Source organism: Glycine max, chromosome 18 (genome assembly GCF_000004515.6).
Source record: "Glycine max cultivar Williams 82 chromosome 18, Glycine_max_v4.0, whole genome shotgun sequence".
NCBI lineage: Eukaryota > Viridiplantae > Streptophyta > Magnoliopsida > Fabales > Fabaceae > Glycine > Glycine max.
The window spans coordinates 47,775,792-47,795,936 of NC_038254.2; the positions used below are offsets into that span (position 1 = coordinate 47,775,792).

A 20,145-nucleotide genomic window follows, 5' to 3' on the forward strand; every position below is an offset into this window, starting at 1 on the left:
TTTTAATATTTATATATTTTTTTCACTACTAAAAATCTTTAAAATAGATAATTTTATTTATGTACATTTATTTTTCAAAAGATATTGGGTCCCATTATTATTTGAATGAACAAAAATTACAATAAATTTTAATATACTTAATTTTTAAGATAAAATTAACTCAATTAAAAATATAGTTAATTAAATTTCTCATTAATAATATAATTATGTTTAACATAATACAAAATATTTAAAAATTGTTGTTTTTGTTTATATAAATAAATAAACATAAAATGATATATATAGACACACACACACACGATTAAAAAAAAAAACCTTGCAACGCACGGGTTCAAAGTCTTGTTAATAGTGATATAAAGTGGAGACCTAAATCTCTCAATGTAGCATCATCATCATAACCTTCCAAGTAAAGGTGATATTTAGTCAAAACAAAAACAAGATAAACAGATACAAAGTGAGATAAATCTCACAATAAATTTAAAATAAAGATATAAGATACATTTATAGATAATTTCATTCCACAACACAAGCATGCCTCATCCAAATCAAACATTCCATACACAAATTCACAGATGAAATGTGATGTAAATTAGATTCGTAGACTCGTATGCATGTGGTACCATTTTGGAAAATACTATGAATGTAACCTGGGAGTCCACGTAGTCAAAAAATTGCCACATAACCCGACACTCTCACTCTCACCGAGATGAAACCGATGGTAACGCTTTAGGGTGTTTCAGCCTTGCAAGGATATTGTAACACATGTGATCAACATGAACTTAAAGGAGATTCCAAATTGTTGCAACCCCAAGGTCAGAGTCATACATCAACTCATTCATGGCCTCCCCAGTTAGGTTTATAAAAGTTATTTACTTTAAAACACATACGCACAACATGATGCATGGTTCATAGACAATATGCACATGGTTTATTTTTGAATTTCCTAGGAGATTTCTATCCATGAGGATAGGTTCTCCTAACATATTTCACAACACATACGCATACCATGACATATTACTTTCACATATACTCGTGGGCATCATGCATTCGGTCACAATATCAATCATGGGCACATTCACTCGTTTACACAACAATATCATCACATCACTTCATTTGTTAAATCATAAGTATAAACATCATGCATTGTACTACTACTCATTATGATATCAATATTACACACTCATTTTTCCTCCTTTGTTACTATGACCTTCATAGAGTATAATAATCATGTCCAGAGTTGTACTAATCCTATTAAGTTGGTTCTCATCTCGTTAGAAAGATAAGACATTTATCTAAAATTTCTATGCTGACCTCAAAATCCCTTTCAATCGTTTAGAAACCTAAAATTAGGAAATATAGAAACTGACCGCATAATTTTGACAGCTTAACCTTTACTCACTAAAATTGCAATATCTGGAGTTATATAAATCCTTTTTGAGTGAAATCACTTAACTATATAAGACCTAGGGATATAACTCTTTTGAAAAACACAAAGTCTAATTCTATCATTTAAGTACACGTTTTGGTATTCTAAGTTAACAGTTTCTACCAGAAAATCAACATGTGCGTCCAATATCAATTATCAAATTCAATTTCAAGAACATCAACATGGCAAAACATAAAAAACATACAACAATTAAATTCACCCAAATCATAACAAAACAAAGTGTTTCAAGGTATTCACAACCCATCCAAGAAAATAAACTTACTATAATCATAAACCTAAGATCATTGTAAGCACCCCCTATATTGGCTTCGAGGTGCCAGGGCCTCCAGAATTCAAGGGAGAAGAAGAAGAAGGTACCAGAGAAGAAAGTGCTTCTATATTTCTCATTCATTCCTCTTGCTTTATTTACACTTCTATTTATAATACTTTCCTAATAACTGAATTTGTCCTTTTGCTATGCAGGAATATTACAAATAACAAATTTGTTATCTTTGTCCCCTAATGGCAGACAACTTATTCTCAACAAGATTACACTAATCGCACACAACCAATTTCCTTGAGGTATGCTGGTTTCGTGACCTTTCTCTTGGGCTTCTTTATTTGCACCCCTGCTTGCACCTTTGGTTCTTTCTCCTTGAGCATGTCTTCTGCTGCTATCTTTCATTCCTTATCACTTCCCTAACATTCCCTACCCCATCAAAAACACCTTGTCCTCAAGGTGCTGGGGCTACAACCATGGCTTGAAAATTCGAACCGGGATCCCAAATTAAAATGGGTAAAGGAATGAGTGAATGGAGGTTAGTGTTGCGGAAGTAGAGCCATTTTGCAGCGCCGATAGTAGCGTAAAAGGTGAGGAGGAAGGAGTGGTTGAGCTCCTTGTCCCCGACCTTGGCGGCGATCGTGACGAGGGAAAATAAGCAAAGGTCCGAGGGAAGGATGCGGCGGCTAGGGTACTCCTTGCAGATTTGGAAAAGAGTGGCCCAGCAGCGGTCGGAAGGCGCGTGGGGCTTGTTGTTAGCAAGGAGAGGGATGACAGCAATGGTACGCGGAGCCGGCACCGATGTGGGATGCTGCTGCCTTAGTGCGGGGAGTGGAGGTGGAGTCGGTATGGTCGACGGAGGTGGCATGGGTGGCTGAGTCGGCATGATTGGCGGAGTTAGCATGGGTGTGTGTGCGAGGAGTGCCTTCAGAGAGGAAGAAGATGGAGTGGTAGTGGAAGAGGAAGGTGGCGGAAAGAGGTGGACTGGTGGGTGCTGTGGTCAAGCATGGTCAGAGTAAAGGGACAAACAACCATGGGAGGCAGGGATGGCAAAAGAAAAAGAAGGTGAGTGGCTGGGTGGTGCGGGTTTTGGCAAATGATGAATGAGCTCATCGATTTTGTCAGTGAGCTGTTGAATAGTGTGAGTGAGATACAGTTGGTGAGTGGTGAGCTTGGTAAGAGCATCCTCCAGCCGATTGGAAGTAACTGTGGATCTCGTGGATTCCGCCATTGAAAAAAGAACGAGAGCACCAATGTTAGCATCCCCTATACTGGCTTCGAGGTGCCAGGGCCTCCAGAATTCAAGGGAGAAGAAGAAGAAGGTAGCAAAGAAGAAAGTGCTTCTATATTTCTCATTCATGCCTCTTGCTTTATTTACACTGCTATTTATAATACTTTCCTAATAACTGAATTTGTCCTTTTGCTATGCAGGAATATTACAAATAACAAATTTGTTATCTTTGTCCCCTAATGGCAGATAACTTATTCTCGGCAAGATTACACTAATCGCACACAACCAATTTCCTTGAGGTATGCTGGTTTCGTGACCTTTCTCTTGGGCTTCTCTATTTTCACCCCTGCTTGCACCTTTGGTTCTTTCTCCTTGAGTATGTCTTTTGTTGCTATCTTTCATTCCTTATCACTTCCCTAACAATCATACAATCTACTTTTGACTCATTACCACTCATACAACAAAAGAAAAAGAGAGAACCCACTCGCCCTAACCTCAAATGAAACAATTCGTCAGCAAGGAAAAAAAAGCTGATATCAAGACCGCTCCCAAGAACATTTTGACGCAATAACTTCATCCACCACATTCTCCATGACAACTCTTACTATGACAAAGACTTGGTTGTGATTTAAAACACAATCTCAAGCTGATAAATTCCCCGAGTTTGAAAACTCAAAGGGAAACATAAAAATATTGGCTGATCTTTGGTAAATATAAGGCTTGTTGGTTTCCTCTCTATATATGGGAAGAATGGGGTTCATAAGGTTATTTTGTCCAATGTGGGACTTAGAGTGCTTTTTAATGGTCAAGTGGCCTACTTTGGAGCTAATTTTCTCTAAGATAGAAGTTGATTTTAATTTCTAAGGTGTATGAATGAATTGTAGCTTTTTCAGCAAGCTTTCCAACAATGCAGAAAACATTTCAAACGGATAACTATAACTCAAGATATGACGTGGTCTATCCTGGGTTGTCATCATAAAACTAACACAAGACTTAGACAACCTTTTATGTATTTTAATTATAAGAAGTTAATCTAATACTCTTCTAACACCAAATACAATACAATATAATATAATAAAGACGATTACAACAACAACAACAACAACAACAACAACAACAACAACAATTTAATAATATACACAAAATACACACGTGTATAGGAACACATACACTATCACAATACAAGTACATGCTTCGGACAAAACTAATAGTATAAAATAATAATAACAAATATTTACAGAAAATATAACAGAATGATCCTAATAAGAGTTTTCCTTATGATATAATCCTAGTATTCAAAACATAGGGTGTTACAATTCTGCCTCCTATAAAATATTTTTGTCCTCAAAAATCATGATCAAACCACATGATCTTCCTAAACATCTATCTTCTTTTAAAATTTTCCTTAAATATCAAAATCTTATGGTCATAAAGGATTCTTCAAAGTTAGGCTCAAACTAAGTTGATGTATATCACGACTAGTTCTCCCCCACTCATTAGGCATCTAACGGTCTATGCAAGTCTATCATGCCTACGATGGACATAACTCTAGACACTTGCAACGATCTTTCCTACTGCACCTACACATCACGTATTTCCTTCTTTACACTAGGTTTATATCTTAAACATAATTGTTGATTAAGGTGATTAACTTAACTCAAATATCAACTTAGGACATAGGTAATTGTAGGAAATCTACTTTTATCAATTATTGCTCTTCTAAGTGGCACTACCTCTACACTATCTCGGTTGCTACAAGGTTGGTATGTCTACTTATTTTTTATCAACCCCAACTTAAGGACATATGTGAGGGTTTGCCATAGGGTTCCTATTACATAGAAATTGACTAAGGTAACATCTCTCACTTGGCCTATCCTAGCTTAGTCTAAGGTCATCATCCCCTTATCTAAAAATAACAATATCCTTACTTCCATTCTCAAGCTAGATAATAAGTTAACTCATAATTGTATGATATTCTATTGACAACTCAATGGCATATGAAACATAAATAATAATAAGGGAAATATAATAACGTCATAAATTCCCAATTACAATAACTCAAAATTACTAAATCGCCAATATGAAGGCAACATACAATTTACACGTAGGAATTACATGAATTAAGCATTCCAAAGTTTGGAAGAATCGCATTCCCTTCAAACACATGCACACGCACGAAGGTGCACATAAAAGCAAGCAAAAAAAAAATCATGCACACCAAGTGGCACATACATAAATGCATGCATGAGTGCTCATGCATTCATTACAACAAAGAGAACCCTTATCCCTCTTACCCTTCGATCATATTGTTGGATCAAGTAGCCTCAGAATAATTAAGAAGGGGTTGAATTAATTATGAACGTGTCTTGAATAATTAAAAATTTATCCTTCTTAATTATTACTAGATTCAATTAGGCTTTACTACTAAGTTATGAGAAAGTAAAGAATATAAACAATAACTTAGACTAAAGTAAAGCGGAAATAAAAAGAGCACAATAGAAAAGTAAAAAGTGTAGGGAAGAAGAAGGCAAACACAAGATTTATACTGGTTCGGCCACAACTCGTGCCTACATCCAGTCCCCAAGCAACCACTGGTTCTTAACATTTCCAATAACCTTGTAAAATTCTTTACAAGAAAAGATCCACAAGGGATGTATCCTCTCTTGTTCTCTTTGAACAACCAAGTAGATGTATCCTCTACTTGAAGCAAACCACAAAGGATGTACCCTCCCTTGTGTTCACTATTACAACCAAGAAGTTACCTGCTTCTTACACAAAATTCTCAGATGGTTAGTTCTTTGAATTCTTTTGGCAAGAGGGAGAAGGAAAGAATCAAAAGAATTCTTAGAAGATTAGTTCTTTGAATTCTTTTGTCAAGAGGGAGAAAGAATGAAGAAGAAGAATAGCACAAGTGTTTGGCCAATGAACTTTTCTTGAATAAAGAAAGTATTGAACAAAAACTCTTAGAAGAATGCTTTGAATGAATGAAAGAAATCTTTTTTGGATGAAAGGAATCTATCTTTTTTAATGCAAGGAATATGTTTTAGAATAAAAAGAATCTCTTTGAAATTCGTGCCATGATCACATATTTATAGTCATTTGATGACTCAAGTTAAAGTTTGTGACTCTTGGCAATTTCTTTAAAACTAGTCACTTTAAAAGTTGTGACTCTTTTGAAAACTAGTCACTTTAAAAGTTGTGACTCTTTTTGAAAACTAGTCACTTTAAAAATTGTGACTCTTAAAAAATCTTCAGAAACTAGTCACTTTAAGAATTGTGACTTTTGGTAATTTATTTTTTTCAAAATAAGTCACTGGTAATCGATTACCATCATAGTGTAATCGATTACACATTAATAGATGTGACTCTTCATGTTTAAATTTAAAAATCAAAACATTTTGAAACACTGGTAATCGATTACACAAGTTTGAAAATGTTTTATCACAAGTTGTGACTCTTGAAATTTGAAATCTCAATGTTAAAAAACATTGGTAATTGATTACATGCTCATGGTAATCGATTACTACTTTGTAAATCAATTTGAAAAGAATGTTGGCTACTGGTAATCGATTACTGTCTTCTAGTAATCGATTACCAGAGAGTAAAACTCTTGGTAAAAGATTTTTCTTTGAAAAATTCTCTTGAACAAAATTGTGCTATTCAATCTTTTCTTTTGAAAAAATATTTTTATACTTATCTCGATACTTTTCTTGAAGTTCTTGCATATCTTGAGTCTTCTCTTGAATCTTTATTTGAATCTTCATTCTTCACTTGAATTTTGACTCTTCACTTGACTTTTGATTCTTGATTGAACGACTCTTTGATTCTTAAAACTTGTTTTGACTCTTGATTCTTGAAACTTGTTTTGACTCTTGATTCTTGACTTGAGTCTTTGGCATCATCAAAATAAACTTGGAAAGATTTGCTTCCACACATATGAATCACTCAACTTCCTGGCTGTTCTAAACAAATCATATCTAGATAGGATATCAAACACCAATACAACGACCATGGAATTATTTCAATAAAATGGGATACAAAAAAATCACCAAAATAAAACTTGGGGGAAAAGGACACATACATAGGGATACACTTATTCTACACTCTTCATCTAGAAAAAAAATACATGCATTTCATGTTCTAATGTATAAGAAAGGTACTTATGTGTGATAATCAAAGGAAACTTCCTTATATAAAGCACCAATAAAGAGTAATCCATAGTAAGCACAACAACGTTCCTACTTAAGGGCCATCAAATCAAACAAAAAAGGAATGCACCTCGATTTTCACTTGCCATAATGTCTTATTCACATCGCACAAATTATTGAGATGGCTAGTCTCAATATTTCACAATAGCGCAACAAGGATATATCGTATAGCGAATGACCAAAGCACTCAGCATACTTCAAACAATGGCAAACACTTGCATAGAGTACACATAGGAAAACATGGAAGATACATAACTCACAAGTAAAAAGGTTCAAATTTTCTATGATACCGCTAAATGTAAAATCTTTGATTTTTTACTTCTCAGAGGCTCTCACACTACGACACTTAACGTGGTGACACTTCACGTAACATTCTTGTTGGTTAGAACCCTTCGTAGGTAGCCTTTTATGAAACCTTAAAAATCAACTTTGCTTGCTTTGAGGATCAATGATTGACGCCATAAACCAACACGAGACTTTTTCAGCATGCTTTCTTCTCACTCACATGCTTTTTGGACAACTTCCCAAAAGGTTACCCATCCCTTAACTACTCCAAGTCAAACATGCTTAACTATGAAGTTCTTAAGTGATGGGCTACCGAAAAGTAGATGCATCTTGTTGGTATAAGTAGTACCAATTAATTCCTTTAAATTATCCTCAACTGTACAGTCCCATATCTACACAGCCTCTAGATTCCTCTGACACTGGTGTGATTCGATCATGGTGTTACATGCCCACCAGCTTCTACCTGGTTTGTCCTCGAACTAGACCGTACTAGGACAAAGGTATGCTATGATACCATTTGTAATGCACCTAATTTTCAGTAGCCTATGACTTAAGAACTCCATAGTTAAGCGTGCTTGGCTTGGAGTAGTTATGAGATGAATGACCTTCTGGGAAGTTTCCCGGAAAGTGTGTGAGTGAGGTTGGTTTGTGTGGTTAGTCAATGATCCTGAAAGTATACATAGTTGATTTTCAAGGTCTCGAAAAGGGCTACCAACAAAGGGTTTTGATCGGTGAAGGATTCTGACCAGAAAGGATGTTGAGTAAAGTGTCATCGCATGAAGTGTCATAGTGTGAGCCATCGAAAAGTTGAAAATCAAGGATGATACACCAAACATTTGATTTTTTTCATTTGATTTGATTGAATGTCAAAATTTTAATTAGCATTAGAAGAGATTTATTTTCACCCGTTGACATGCATACCTAGCTAATGTTGCTCATGCTTCTACATCTGATGTTGTAGAAGCAGCAACTTGGTATTGAAGATTTTCTACATGCCAGTATAAAGGACTTGTGGGAGAGGAGATATACGATTGATTGGACGGTTAAGAAAAAAGGAAAGGAAGGAAAGGTCACGGGTTTGATCCCTTTTCCTAACAAAAAATTAACAAAACTAATAATTAACATTTCTAAATTAAAAAAGGGGCTTGTGGGGAGGCATTTAAGACTTAAGATGGGGGCCTTGACATTTTCTATTTTGTTTTCCATCCTCATTCGGTCGACTTCTTTCAAAAGAAAATTGTAAGAACTGTTCAACGCCTTCCTCATACGCAGGGCTAATGCGAGTTGCATTCATTCAGCTTTGATCCATCTAATTAATAACTCATTGATACTCACAAAGCTAGTGATTCCATGCATGAAAATCTCACTTTTTTCATTAAGGGTGTGACCCTATCCTATTCAGGAAGACATTTATTTATAGTAGACTTATACGTAAATGTTAACTTTATTTTCTTAGATTTGATGAAATTTCAGCCGCATTTCGCGTTTATCTCCAAGTACATCACATGAAAGCAGTGAGATGAATTCTACCACAATCAAGTATGCACCCAGAAAACAAAGTGAAATGCACTTACCAAAATTTCATCAAATTTAAGAAATGAAAGTTAACCTTTACGTATGAATCTACTATAAATAAATGACTTTTTCTAAACTGTCCAAACGGACAATTCAAGATTCAAAACAATGACTAATGCAAATTGTCCACAAGAATCATTGTATTGAATCTTAAACGGAAATCTAAGGTTTACTCATGATGAACATAACTTGTATATGAAACAATAGTATTAATCACATTCAACAAGTTATAAAAGCATTTGTAACAAAAAAAAACATCAAAAGTTTATGAAAAAAATTCATATCTATAATGATGGTTACCGTAATGTTCAACAACGAATGTCATGATCACGATACAAATAGAAAAATAAAAAGTGCCTACGAATTCATTGAACATTGGAGATTAGATGTCTCCACCATTTGTGTATGCTAAGTGAGAGAATTAAATTAAAGATTTGAATTTATTGCAGCAAGTATAAGGAAGTATATTTTATTTTTATTATTTAATCAATGATTTCAGAATGCTCGATAAGAAAACACGAATACAATATATGATGTATAGAAAATAAATTGTTTGACAACTTGCGAAAAATTATAATGAATCTGTCAATAGAGTTAATTTGAATCAATTATTCAATTGTGTTCAACCGATACATGTAAGCAATTGCTAGCATAGTATCAGGAAGCTAACCTAAGTATGCATCATAAAAGAAAGTAATTGCTAACAGATAACACCTGCTGCCAACTTAGTATACTAACACACTGTCCTATCATACTCTTAACAATAACACAAAAAAATTGAAACATAACATGACTTAGGATGCATATTAATATATCAGAGGGTCGATATTGCATATTCACTTAATGTTAATCAATAGTACTACTTAGCTAGATCAATCTTAAAACTGAAAAACAAGTAACAATTAATCAATTCATGTTTCTATAGTTTTTAAAGCCCACATGTGTGATGAATGTATCAATAACAAATCCCACATGTTCTCACAGCCACCCTCATAACACAAAAGAGATACGTTTAGCCAATTCAATTCATGAATTAGGAGTTTGTAGGTCACCTCGCTCACACTTCTAAATCAACAACACCCAAATATTAGTCAATACCACACTCCTCTACAACACTCCATCAAATCCTTTATACTCATAATATTGCTGTAACAATAATTATATTATGATTATATTTGGTAATGAAAAAAAAAGAGATATTTTTCACCACAACACAGAACCAAACACACTAGGATAAAATGAATTTAATTTAACCTCTCATGTTAAATTCCAATTGAGAGAATTCTTCTTCATTTCTAGCATTACTCATATGGTCAAAATGACATAAAACTAAAAGAGAAATGATTAGATAACATAGGATCACTACTTGTCTATAGTTTCAATTGATTTTTACATAGCATCTATTCAAATTTCAATTTCTAAAAGATAATAATACCCAATTACATATCAAATAAAAATTACAATCATCTGGAACTACTTAGTAATTTCTCAAAGAAGCACTTAACATTCTAACTCTCAAATTAATTTCCTATAGCCTTGTGAGCTTAGAAGTCCAAATCAGGACCATAATAATGTGGGCCACACTGCATGGAAAATTTTGTAGCAGCAAGCCAATAAATTGCCCATGTACTCAACAAATCAAATCAGTATTACTACTACTCCACAATAAGTACATACATGACACAACTGGTTAAGCATCACTGTAAAGTCCGTGGTGCTTTAACTAGCCACATCATCCATCCCCCAAATGCTACCATCAGGTTCTTTACGTAAAGGAAAATAAGCCAATTCTGGTGTCTCCTCAAGAATACTATTTGGACCTAATGGAACTGGATGACCTAACAGTGAGAATGTGTTCAGGCGGACGAAGACATAGAAAATGAAACGTGGAAAACGAGAAGGAGAACAAAGTAGACAGGCTAACCTTTCGTGCCCTAGTCTCAGCTGCAGAGTTGAGGATTTGAGGCTGTAGAGTTGAACGGCTGTCGCAGAGAGTGACGGTGAGAGTGAGAGTGAGGTCGAAAATAGAGAGAGTGAGAGTGAGACTGAAGCGCTGCGGACAGAGAGAATGAGAGTGAGAGTGAGAGTGAGCATGAAAAAAGATTATAAATAGAACAATACAAGGCAATGCAGTTTTACAAAAAAATTGTTGTTAACGAACTTTCGTTAACATCACGTTTTTGAAAAATCGTTAATAAACTTACGTTATTTATGATTATGCCATCATATTTTTGTTAACATTGGTTTTATAAAAAACTGATATTAACCTGATGATATTAAAAGTATATTTTTTAGTAGCGTTGTTTCAATGTTTAGAAGTGTTATTGAAGATGGCATTTTGTTAGTTTATTAGTTTGTTAGTAATCGTATTATTGTAGATTTGAATCAGTTTTGGTGTTTAGGAATGCTGAATGCTATTTTTCTGAGATGTTAACTGAAACGGGAAAGGTGTTTGACATTAAATTTCTTCGTTTGTTTTGGTGGAATTTGTTTTTACATAACATGATTCAATATCACCTAGATCAAGTCCTATTTTCCTAAGTTTTCTCACGTGAAAGCCTTTTATATTTAAGGATAAAAATCTTAGATATTGTTAGCACTCCGTAAACTACTGGCTTCGAGGCACCAGCAACCTCCTAAGGAGAAGAAGAAGACACAGGGAAGATGAGGTAATTTGTATATTTCTCATTGATTTCCTTGCTTGTTATTTACATATATATAGGCTTCCTAATAACAAAAAAGCTTCTGGAATGATTTGCAATAACAAAATTTGTCTCATAGTGCCTGGTGCCTTCCTTTGCTGAACGATCTCACCATTCTTCCTTTCTTTTGGGCTTTGCTTCCTCCTGTACCCCTGGTTTGCTATTTTGACCCCTGCCCCTGTTGTTATCTTTTGTTCCCTAACACTCCCTGCCCCATCAAAAACACCTTGTCCTCAAGGTGTTGGGGCTACAACCATGGCTCCAAAATTTAAACCGGGATCCCAAATTAAAATGGGTGAAGGAATGAGTGAAAGGTGGTTAGTGTTGCGGAAGTATAGCCATTTTACGGCGTCAATAGTAGCGTAAAAGGTGAAGATGAAGGAGTGGTCGAGCTCCGTGCCCCCGACCTTGGCGGCGATTGTGACGAGGGAAAATGAACAGAGATCCGAGGAAAGGATGCAGTGACTGGGGTACTCCTTGCAGATTTGGAAAAGAGTTGCCTAACGGCAGTCGGAGGGCGCGTGGGGCTTGCTGTTAACAAGGAGGGGGATGACAACAATGGTAGGAGGGGTCGGCACCGGTGTGGGATGTTGCTACCTTAGTGCGGGGAGTGGAGGTGGAGGTGGCGTGGGCGGCGGAGTCGGAGTCGGAATGAGCGGCGGAGTCAACATGAGCGGTGGAGTCGGCATGGGTGTGTGTGCAAGGAGTGCCTTTGCAGAGGAAGAAGATGGGGTGGTAGTGGAAGAGGAAGGTGGCGGAAAGAGGTGGACTGGTGGGTGCTGTGGTCTAGCATGGTCGGATTAAAGGGAGAGGTAGCCATGGGAGGCGGTGATGGCAGAAGAAGAAGGGAAGTGGCTGGGTGGTGCGGGTTGCGGCAGATGATGAATGAGAGCATCGATTTTGTGCATGAGTTGTTGAATAGTGTGAGTGAGATAAATTTTGTGAGTGGTGAGCTTGGTAAGAGCATCCTCCAGCTGATCCGAAGTAACTGTGGATCTCGTGGATTCCACCATTGAAGGAAGAAGAAGAAGTAACAAGAGCACCAATGTTAGCACTCCCTAAACTTCGAGGCACCAGCAACCTCTTAAGGAGAAGAAGAAGACACAGGGAAGAAGAGGTAATTTGTATATTTCTCATTGATTTCCTTGCTTGTTATTTACATATATAGGCTTCCTAATAACATAAAAGCTTCTGGAATGATCTGCAATAACAGAATTTGTCTCATAGTGCCTGGTGCCTTCCTTTGCTGAACGATCTCACCATTCTTCCTTTCTTTTGGGCTTTGCTTCCTCTTGTATCCCTGGTTTGCTATTTTGACCCCTGCCCCTGCTGTTATCTTTTGTTCCCTAACAGATACGTGTTTTATCTTACTTAAAAGTCTAAATTTAGAAACTTATTAATAATGATTTTTTAATTTTATAAAAAAAAAAATGCACCCTTTTGTTGAAAAGATTTCCAAGTAACTATTTGACGCCTTTGAACACATAGATCGTTTGATTATGTATAGGCAAAAATTTAATTGTTGGGAATAATGTATTAAAGTCAATTCATTTTTTTTTCCGCATTATCTACTGTATGATTATCAGTATTGTATTTCTTACAAAACTTCAATCTATTAGTCAAAATGACTACTATTTAACAATGAAGAGTCATCAAAATTTTAAAATAAGGTGATGACATGACACTTCAAAATAAGAATAGTTTCCAAATTTAAATGTTACAATAATTAAGCCTCATTTTAAGATGAATGATGATTCAAACTTGTGAGATGTGATGGTCTATCTTACATCTCTTGACCGGTCCCTTTGAATAAATCGAGAAGACTATAATATTAAGTGAACAACTAATTTTCTCATAAGTTTAAATTAATACTATCAAGTGTGTAGATTAACTTAAACTCCAATTCTGAGTAGACATTTGCATTAAATATTAAGAGAAGAAATTTCACTGTCCATCTCAAGTATAGGATTGTCTCTTGTAAAAAAATACCTGCGATCTCCTAAAAAAAATAAACAGGCAGAGGAGGGTTACAAAAGAATCAAACCTCTTAGCACTTTTTAAGAATGTACTTTGAGAAATAACAGTGTCCAAATACGATTTTATTTGCCTCCAATTTGTGTCTGTTAGATAGATCCAAGTACAGAAACTAAGCATCCAATCAAACACCAGATGCTATCAGAAATTCTAGTCCGGCTTTGGCAATGTCCCAGTCTGGCACATCCACATGCTTATTGAACTGTCTGAGTAGTTTCATTAGTCATTAAAGAGTACAGACAATGGCAAAATGGACCCTAATCCTCCAACTTTCTCTGAAGAAGAAAGGACCACAGCCTCTTATTTAGTTAAACATTATCTCATCCATAAATAGCCTCCCTATCAAGTTAGGTTCATCTTGCAATTGGCACACACATTTTTAGTACCACATCGTTGTATTTGGAAAGGCTTTTTCTCACTATATATATGATCTAAGATACTATATTTCACAGGCTTTAAAATGCTGTTGCAGTGTTATTATGATGTTTACTGTGAGTGCATTGATTCTACAGTTACCACTAATCAGACTCCACATGATTGTTTCTTTTATGCATATATGGTGCATTGCGACCACTTTACCCTTTCATCATGTTTTTTCTCAATTATCATACATGCCATAACATTTATCAAGATTAGTTCCTACCAAATTTGAAAACCCTCAAATTCTAAGCCTATGATGGGGAAATGCTGGTGTTTCTTGTTCTTGGGTCGGAGTGGGGATCCCTTTGATGTGACATATCAACTTGTAAAACAAATGAACATATATATTTATATTTCAGTTTTCATTTTCTCAACTTCATGCTAGAAATGGTTTCATGTTTTATAACGTTTAATTTATTTTGGGAATAACACATATTGTATCCTTAATAAAATTTCGTTCTTATGTTCAAATTGAGTGAAACATTTTAAGAAATGTAAATTAACTTATTTTTTAAAAAATATTTTTAGTAAAAAAAAAAAAGAATAAAATAACCCAGTATATGTACTTATAGCTTAATGATCCATAAAAGTAAGAAAGAAATTGTATAAATAATTATAAGACGCAGGGTTTTTGCTAAAATCTCGTGTGCAAGGACTCAGGATCCACTGTGAAAGAAGTAATCCACTACACATTACTCTTCTTTTCCATGCTTGAAGCAGCTAATGAGGTCACCCATGTTGTCTTTGACTCTTTGGAGCTCTCATACTCATTCATTTCCTCTTTTTACCTTGTACTAGATGTTGAATTTTGAACATAATAAACAAAGGCATGGGGACTCTGAAAGCTGAGTATTGGGTGCAGAATCAATGGGTTATGGGAGCCTCATGTATTTTTACATCATCATCTAAATGTAAATATATCATGTCTCTCTTTATCCATTGCCTCAACTGCATCACCCAGATTTTTCAGCATCTGCATCCCAGTGCCCTTTTTTTCCCCCACAAACTAATACTAAGTCATCAAAATGGGGGAATGACTTCTTGAACCAACCTTGAGCATTTTGATGTGACTGTGTTTCAGAAGTTAGGTTGTTGAGGCTACTTTAATCCAAATATTAATGACCGGGTGTTTGATGAGGCTTGAATAGTTAGCTAGTGGGAACAAAAGGAAAACAAGTTGCTAGAGAAAATCTAAAGATAATTTCAAAACACCTAATGGATTTTTGGTAAATGAAAACAAAAGTGGAGAGAAAACTTAATAATTTCACTAGTTAAATTTTTCTTCTTATGCACTAGTTTAATTTCATTCCCACATGTGAAGGTGGGAATGAGTTCCTCTACCCCCTCACTTGCAAATTTTCATTTTTAAATATCATTTGTATTTGACAATCATTTGTTATATTAAATATAAGAACTATTACCCTGATCGAATCTCACCGTAGTGTTGTCTGATTAGTCAAGCACATTTAGTTCATGAGGACATCAATGATCAATGTGCAATTGTGCACACATATATGTTAGCTCTGCTGCTGCTGGGATCCAAGACTTTGCTGGTGCTTTTATTGGACATTTTGTCTTATTTCTAAGTGAATTGAGTGCATTCTATTGCCTTGGTTGATTAGTCCCGTACCAATTTAGCTGAGAAAGACCCCTCTCCGTAATATAAGGATCACGTTAACTTGCTATGTCATATGTACATTTTCTACCATTAAGGCATATTTATCTTGGTTTAGACATGCTTGTCAGTGTTCTAGCTGGACTTGCCTGCAAGTTAATGATACTACAACAATATAACATTACTGCTTTATTGAAAATTAATGCACCTTATGATCCCATGTGCCACATGTCTATCTGTCCTACATCTTGCACACCTATCTCATATTCATACTGACACAGACTATATGGGTAAAAGTAATAAAACCTTTAAGGCAAAAACATGTAGTAACTAGATTTCAGGAATGACCCAATAACAGTCGTTATGATTTGTATATATCAGAATAACAAAATATACATAAACTGTAATTTTTGTTTTTTTACCGGCCACAATGATCAGATTTTATTTCTATCATAATTCTATGTGTTGTGGAAACACATTGGGCACCAATACAGAATAATCAAAAGGGGGCTTAATTTATCCCTCTCTCTTTTCAAGCCTTCTCCTTAGATGGAACTGTTCCATCTGTTCCTGCAAGCATTGCATATTTGCTCTTCCTAGTCAAATTGGTGCACTCAAATCCCAAAGTCCCTGCAAGAACCCTTTGAATGTAGTTTGCAACTTCGATCGCTGATTTCCCTCCACTGCATGTGAGCTCCTTGGGAAGCTGGTTCAAGAAAGTGATCTCATATGTTGGCATAGGATTCATGAACACAAAGTAGGGGTCCAACAACTTGTGTCCGCGAACCGTTGTTCCGTAAAACACGCTTTGCTTTGTGTTAATAGCAACTGGGACAATCCTATCAGTGAGTTCAGCAAAAAGTGCACTGAACCTCAAGAGGAAAGGCTCTCTACAAGTTGTGCCTTCAGGGCAAATCACCAAGTCCCCTTCCTCAAGTAGTCTCTTGATATTGGCAGCATCTTTCTCTCTTTCCCTTGAGAGTGCCACAGCCTTAATTGGTGAAATTATTTCAGTGAATTTGCTTATGCTATATGTGACACAGCTAATTTTTCTTCCAAGTGCAACTGCTGTAACAACAGGGTCTAATACTGTGCGGTGGTTACAAACAAATAGGACACCACTTTGACCCTTCTTTGGGGGCGGTGGAGGGGTACCCTTCACAATAACTCTGATTCCTAAGAGCTTGTAGTTGTACCAAGCAATTCTTTCAGGCAAAGGGATGTTAAGGTAGACCCTTAAGATGGAGAGTATGATGCCAATTGGCAGCCATAGGAAGGTCAAGAGGGCAGCTAGAGGAGTTGGCCTTTGAGCAAACCTACCCTCATGAAAAATAATTGGACTTAAAAGCTTGTTTCTTGGTAGTGGTTCACACTTAGTTCTTGGCACCATGTACCCTTCCTGCAAGGGAAAATACAGTTAGTGACTTGATTGGGCACATGAGAAATGATAATAAGTAGTAACACTGTTTGAGACACTTTATGATTTTTGGTTACCAAAATATTATTTTTTTTACTCCCTCAAGGGTGTGTATACACTTTGAGAAGGAGAAGAAAGACAAAAGGAGAAGAGAGAAAAAAAGAAGAAAAAGATAGAGAGAGCAGAAAGGTAAGGGTAAAAATTGAGATATGAGAAAAATTTATGATTGCTTGGTTAATGTCATGTGTGTCCCACTAAGAAAAAAAGAGTGGACCTGAGTTTTTCCCTTAGTGGAGCCCAACCGTATATATGTTAGAAAAAGTGTGCTGAGGACATTGCTCTTTGAAACAGATATCGAAATTTGAAAGTAATCATTGGTAATGTTTTCATAATATTAAATTTTTTATGATGGTTTGACTCTTGAAATTATCACTATATTGAAATACTAAAGGGTATTGGATATCTTTGTACTCTCAAGATTTCATTATAGCTTTTTGCTAAAATTACTAAAGGGTTAAAATTATTCGCATGAATCCCAGATTTAAAGGGGGGGGAATCAGCAAGTACAATTGATTTTTTATTTTATTTTTTATATTAAGTTGAAAGGGAATGTCACAAGGATTGTGCTTACTGAATAAATGATGATAAGCTATGCAGGGTATGTGTTTGACACCTTTTCATATTTTTTACATGAGCTATGAACATGTCTTGGATTTTGTGTTAAAAGTGGTTTGTGCATGAGAGATTCATGGTAATCTATACTCCTCAATTTGGAAATTGAATTTGGTTTGTGCAGGCAAAATAACAAATGGGGAAACTCATAATTATTAGCGTTTAAAAGTAGTTAAGGGGTTATGACTTATGAGAAAAGAACCCAAGAACAGAAAAATGGAGGCATAGACAGCTCAAAACTGAGGCTGTTGTAAGTTGTGTCCATAAATTGGCTATAGAATGTAGGGGGACCACTTACACGTTAGTAAATATATGAAAAAAGAAGGAATAAAACCAAACAATAAGAGGGATTCACAAGTGCCACCAGAGATAGATACACGGAAACTGGAACAAAAAGAGAGGATGTGATAACATGTCACGCTCATTAAGGCTCTCACCAAACATGAATTCAATTTTAGATAAACTATAGTAGCATTTTTATTTTATTTCATTTAGAAAAAATAAATAAATACTATAGCTCCATTGAGCTAAAAAAAAAGATGTCACAAAACCCAAAACTGGCTCCCTCTTCCAAAAATAAAGATGAACATATGGCACATGAAAACAACAAATAGAGTTAATATTTATGCAATCATGTGATTTCTTACATATTTCCTTGATACTTTCTAATCGTTTTCTTTCCTCGAGTACTCCACACTAGGTAATGCTGTATTATTATATATTCATGTCTTCTGAGATTCATTACTTGCAACCTATCTTTGACACTTTTTAAGAATCATCAACACATAACACCAAGTTACTATCATGGTCTTATTTGGATAAACTAATAAAAAAAACATTTTTAAGTGAAAAAATATAAGATAAAATAAATTAATTTCTCTATGCCCCTTTTTAATTAACTTTTATATAAGCTTTCTGGTTTAACTTCATAAATTTAATCTTTGTTTATGTATGAAGTTAATTTTAACTGACAATATAAACTTAACTTAATTCCTTTTATCTTATGAGTTCTTATCCATTCAAGGCCCAAGAATATATAAAAACATAGGTTGACATCAATTCTAAACATATTTAACAGAAAGAAAAGAATGATTAATAGACCAACCTTGCAAATTGACATGAAGTCATAATCACTTTTACTATCACCTAGACCCAAGTCAGGTAAATTACCCTGAAACTCCTTCACCAGAGCCACTTTCTTATGCTCCCCAACAAGCACACCAGGCTTCTTAACAAACCCAGTGAACGTCCCCGATTTGGTGGCCTCAAGTTCAGTCCCAAGCACCTTGTCAGCCCCGAGAAACGCCTTAACAAACGGCTCCACCATCACCCTAGGACTAGCCGTGACAATGTAACGCTTCCCGAAAGAGTTGAACACTCTCCAACTCTCCGGGTGCACGTCTTCGGCGTAGAACTTGGGCAGCACCGAGCACGCGACCATCTCAACGTCCCTGACCTTCAGGCCCGCGAAGGCGATGAAGATCAGGGACTTGATGGCCGCGGTCTCGGAGAGGAATATGTACGTGAAGTACACGAAAGGGACGGAGGCAAGGAGGACAAGGCCACGGAGGAAGCTGCCGGCTTCGATGGCGACCAGCATGTAGTAAGGAAATGCGCTGGGGGACACCAGGAGGGTGCCGTCCAAGTCCGAGGCCACGGTTTGGTTAGACCGGTTCTCGGTGCTGCATTTGGAGACCGGTTCGAAGTGGCCAAAGGCTCCCATGACCATGGCAGGGAGAGGGTCAGGGGAGAAAGGGAGAGTGAGGTTTGGTTGGTGTGATGGTGGGGAAGAAGAGGGTTGCCAGCTTTGAAATGTTATGAGGAGAGAAGAGGGGGTTTTAAAAGGAGAGGGGGTCATGTTGTTGAACCATTTTTTAGCATGAATCATAATGAAATATTATATGGGCTACAGTGATTATACTTTATATAGTTTTAAAAAGGGGAAGTTAAAAAGGGAGCTAGGACTTTATGTACCCTTTCTCTCTTATTTCTTCAATAGAAATTAATACCCATTAATTTATTGTCAAAACTTTGATATAGTTTCCTTTATGAGAGGAGTGTGGTAATATGGAGAAACAGTCTCAACATCATTGGGGTTAATCCCCCTCTCCATTTAGCTAAATAAAATATAAAACACCTTAACATTATTGAACAGTGCCAGTGATATGCAGAGACTATATATCAGTATGTTATATTTAGTATTCATTAAATAGTTGAGTTTCTAAACTTTATTGTGCTTTTGTTTTTTATTTTTGTATGAAAATATTTTGTTATGAAAAT

The 20,145-nt window shown here is 35.8% G+C and overlaps 1 protein-coding gene across 1 annotated transcript; it reads right to left on the minus strand.

Moving 5' to 3' along the window:
- Window positions 1-16,120: 16,120 nt before the first annotated feature.
- On the minus strand, window positions 16,121-19,793 carry LOC100808918 (glycerol-3-phosphate 2-O-acyltransferase 6). Its single transcript, XM_003552182.4, has 2 exons — window positions 18,971-19,793; window positions 16,121-17,175 (listed from the first exon to the last, which is right to left on the minus strand). The coding sequence occupies exons 1-2, from the start codon at window positions 19,751-19,753 to the stop codon at window positions 16,309-16,311; spliced, it is 1,650 nt and encodes a 549-aa protein (XP_003552230.4). The 5' UTR covers window positions 19,754-19,793; the 3' UTR covers window positions 16,121-16,308.
- Between the last annotated feature and the right edge of the window lie 352 nt (window positions 19,794-20,145).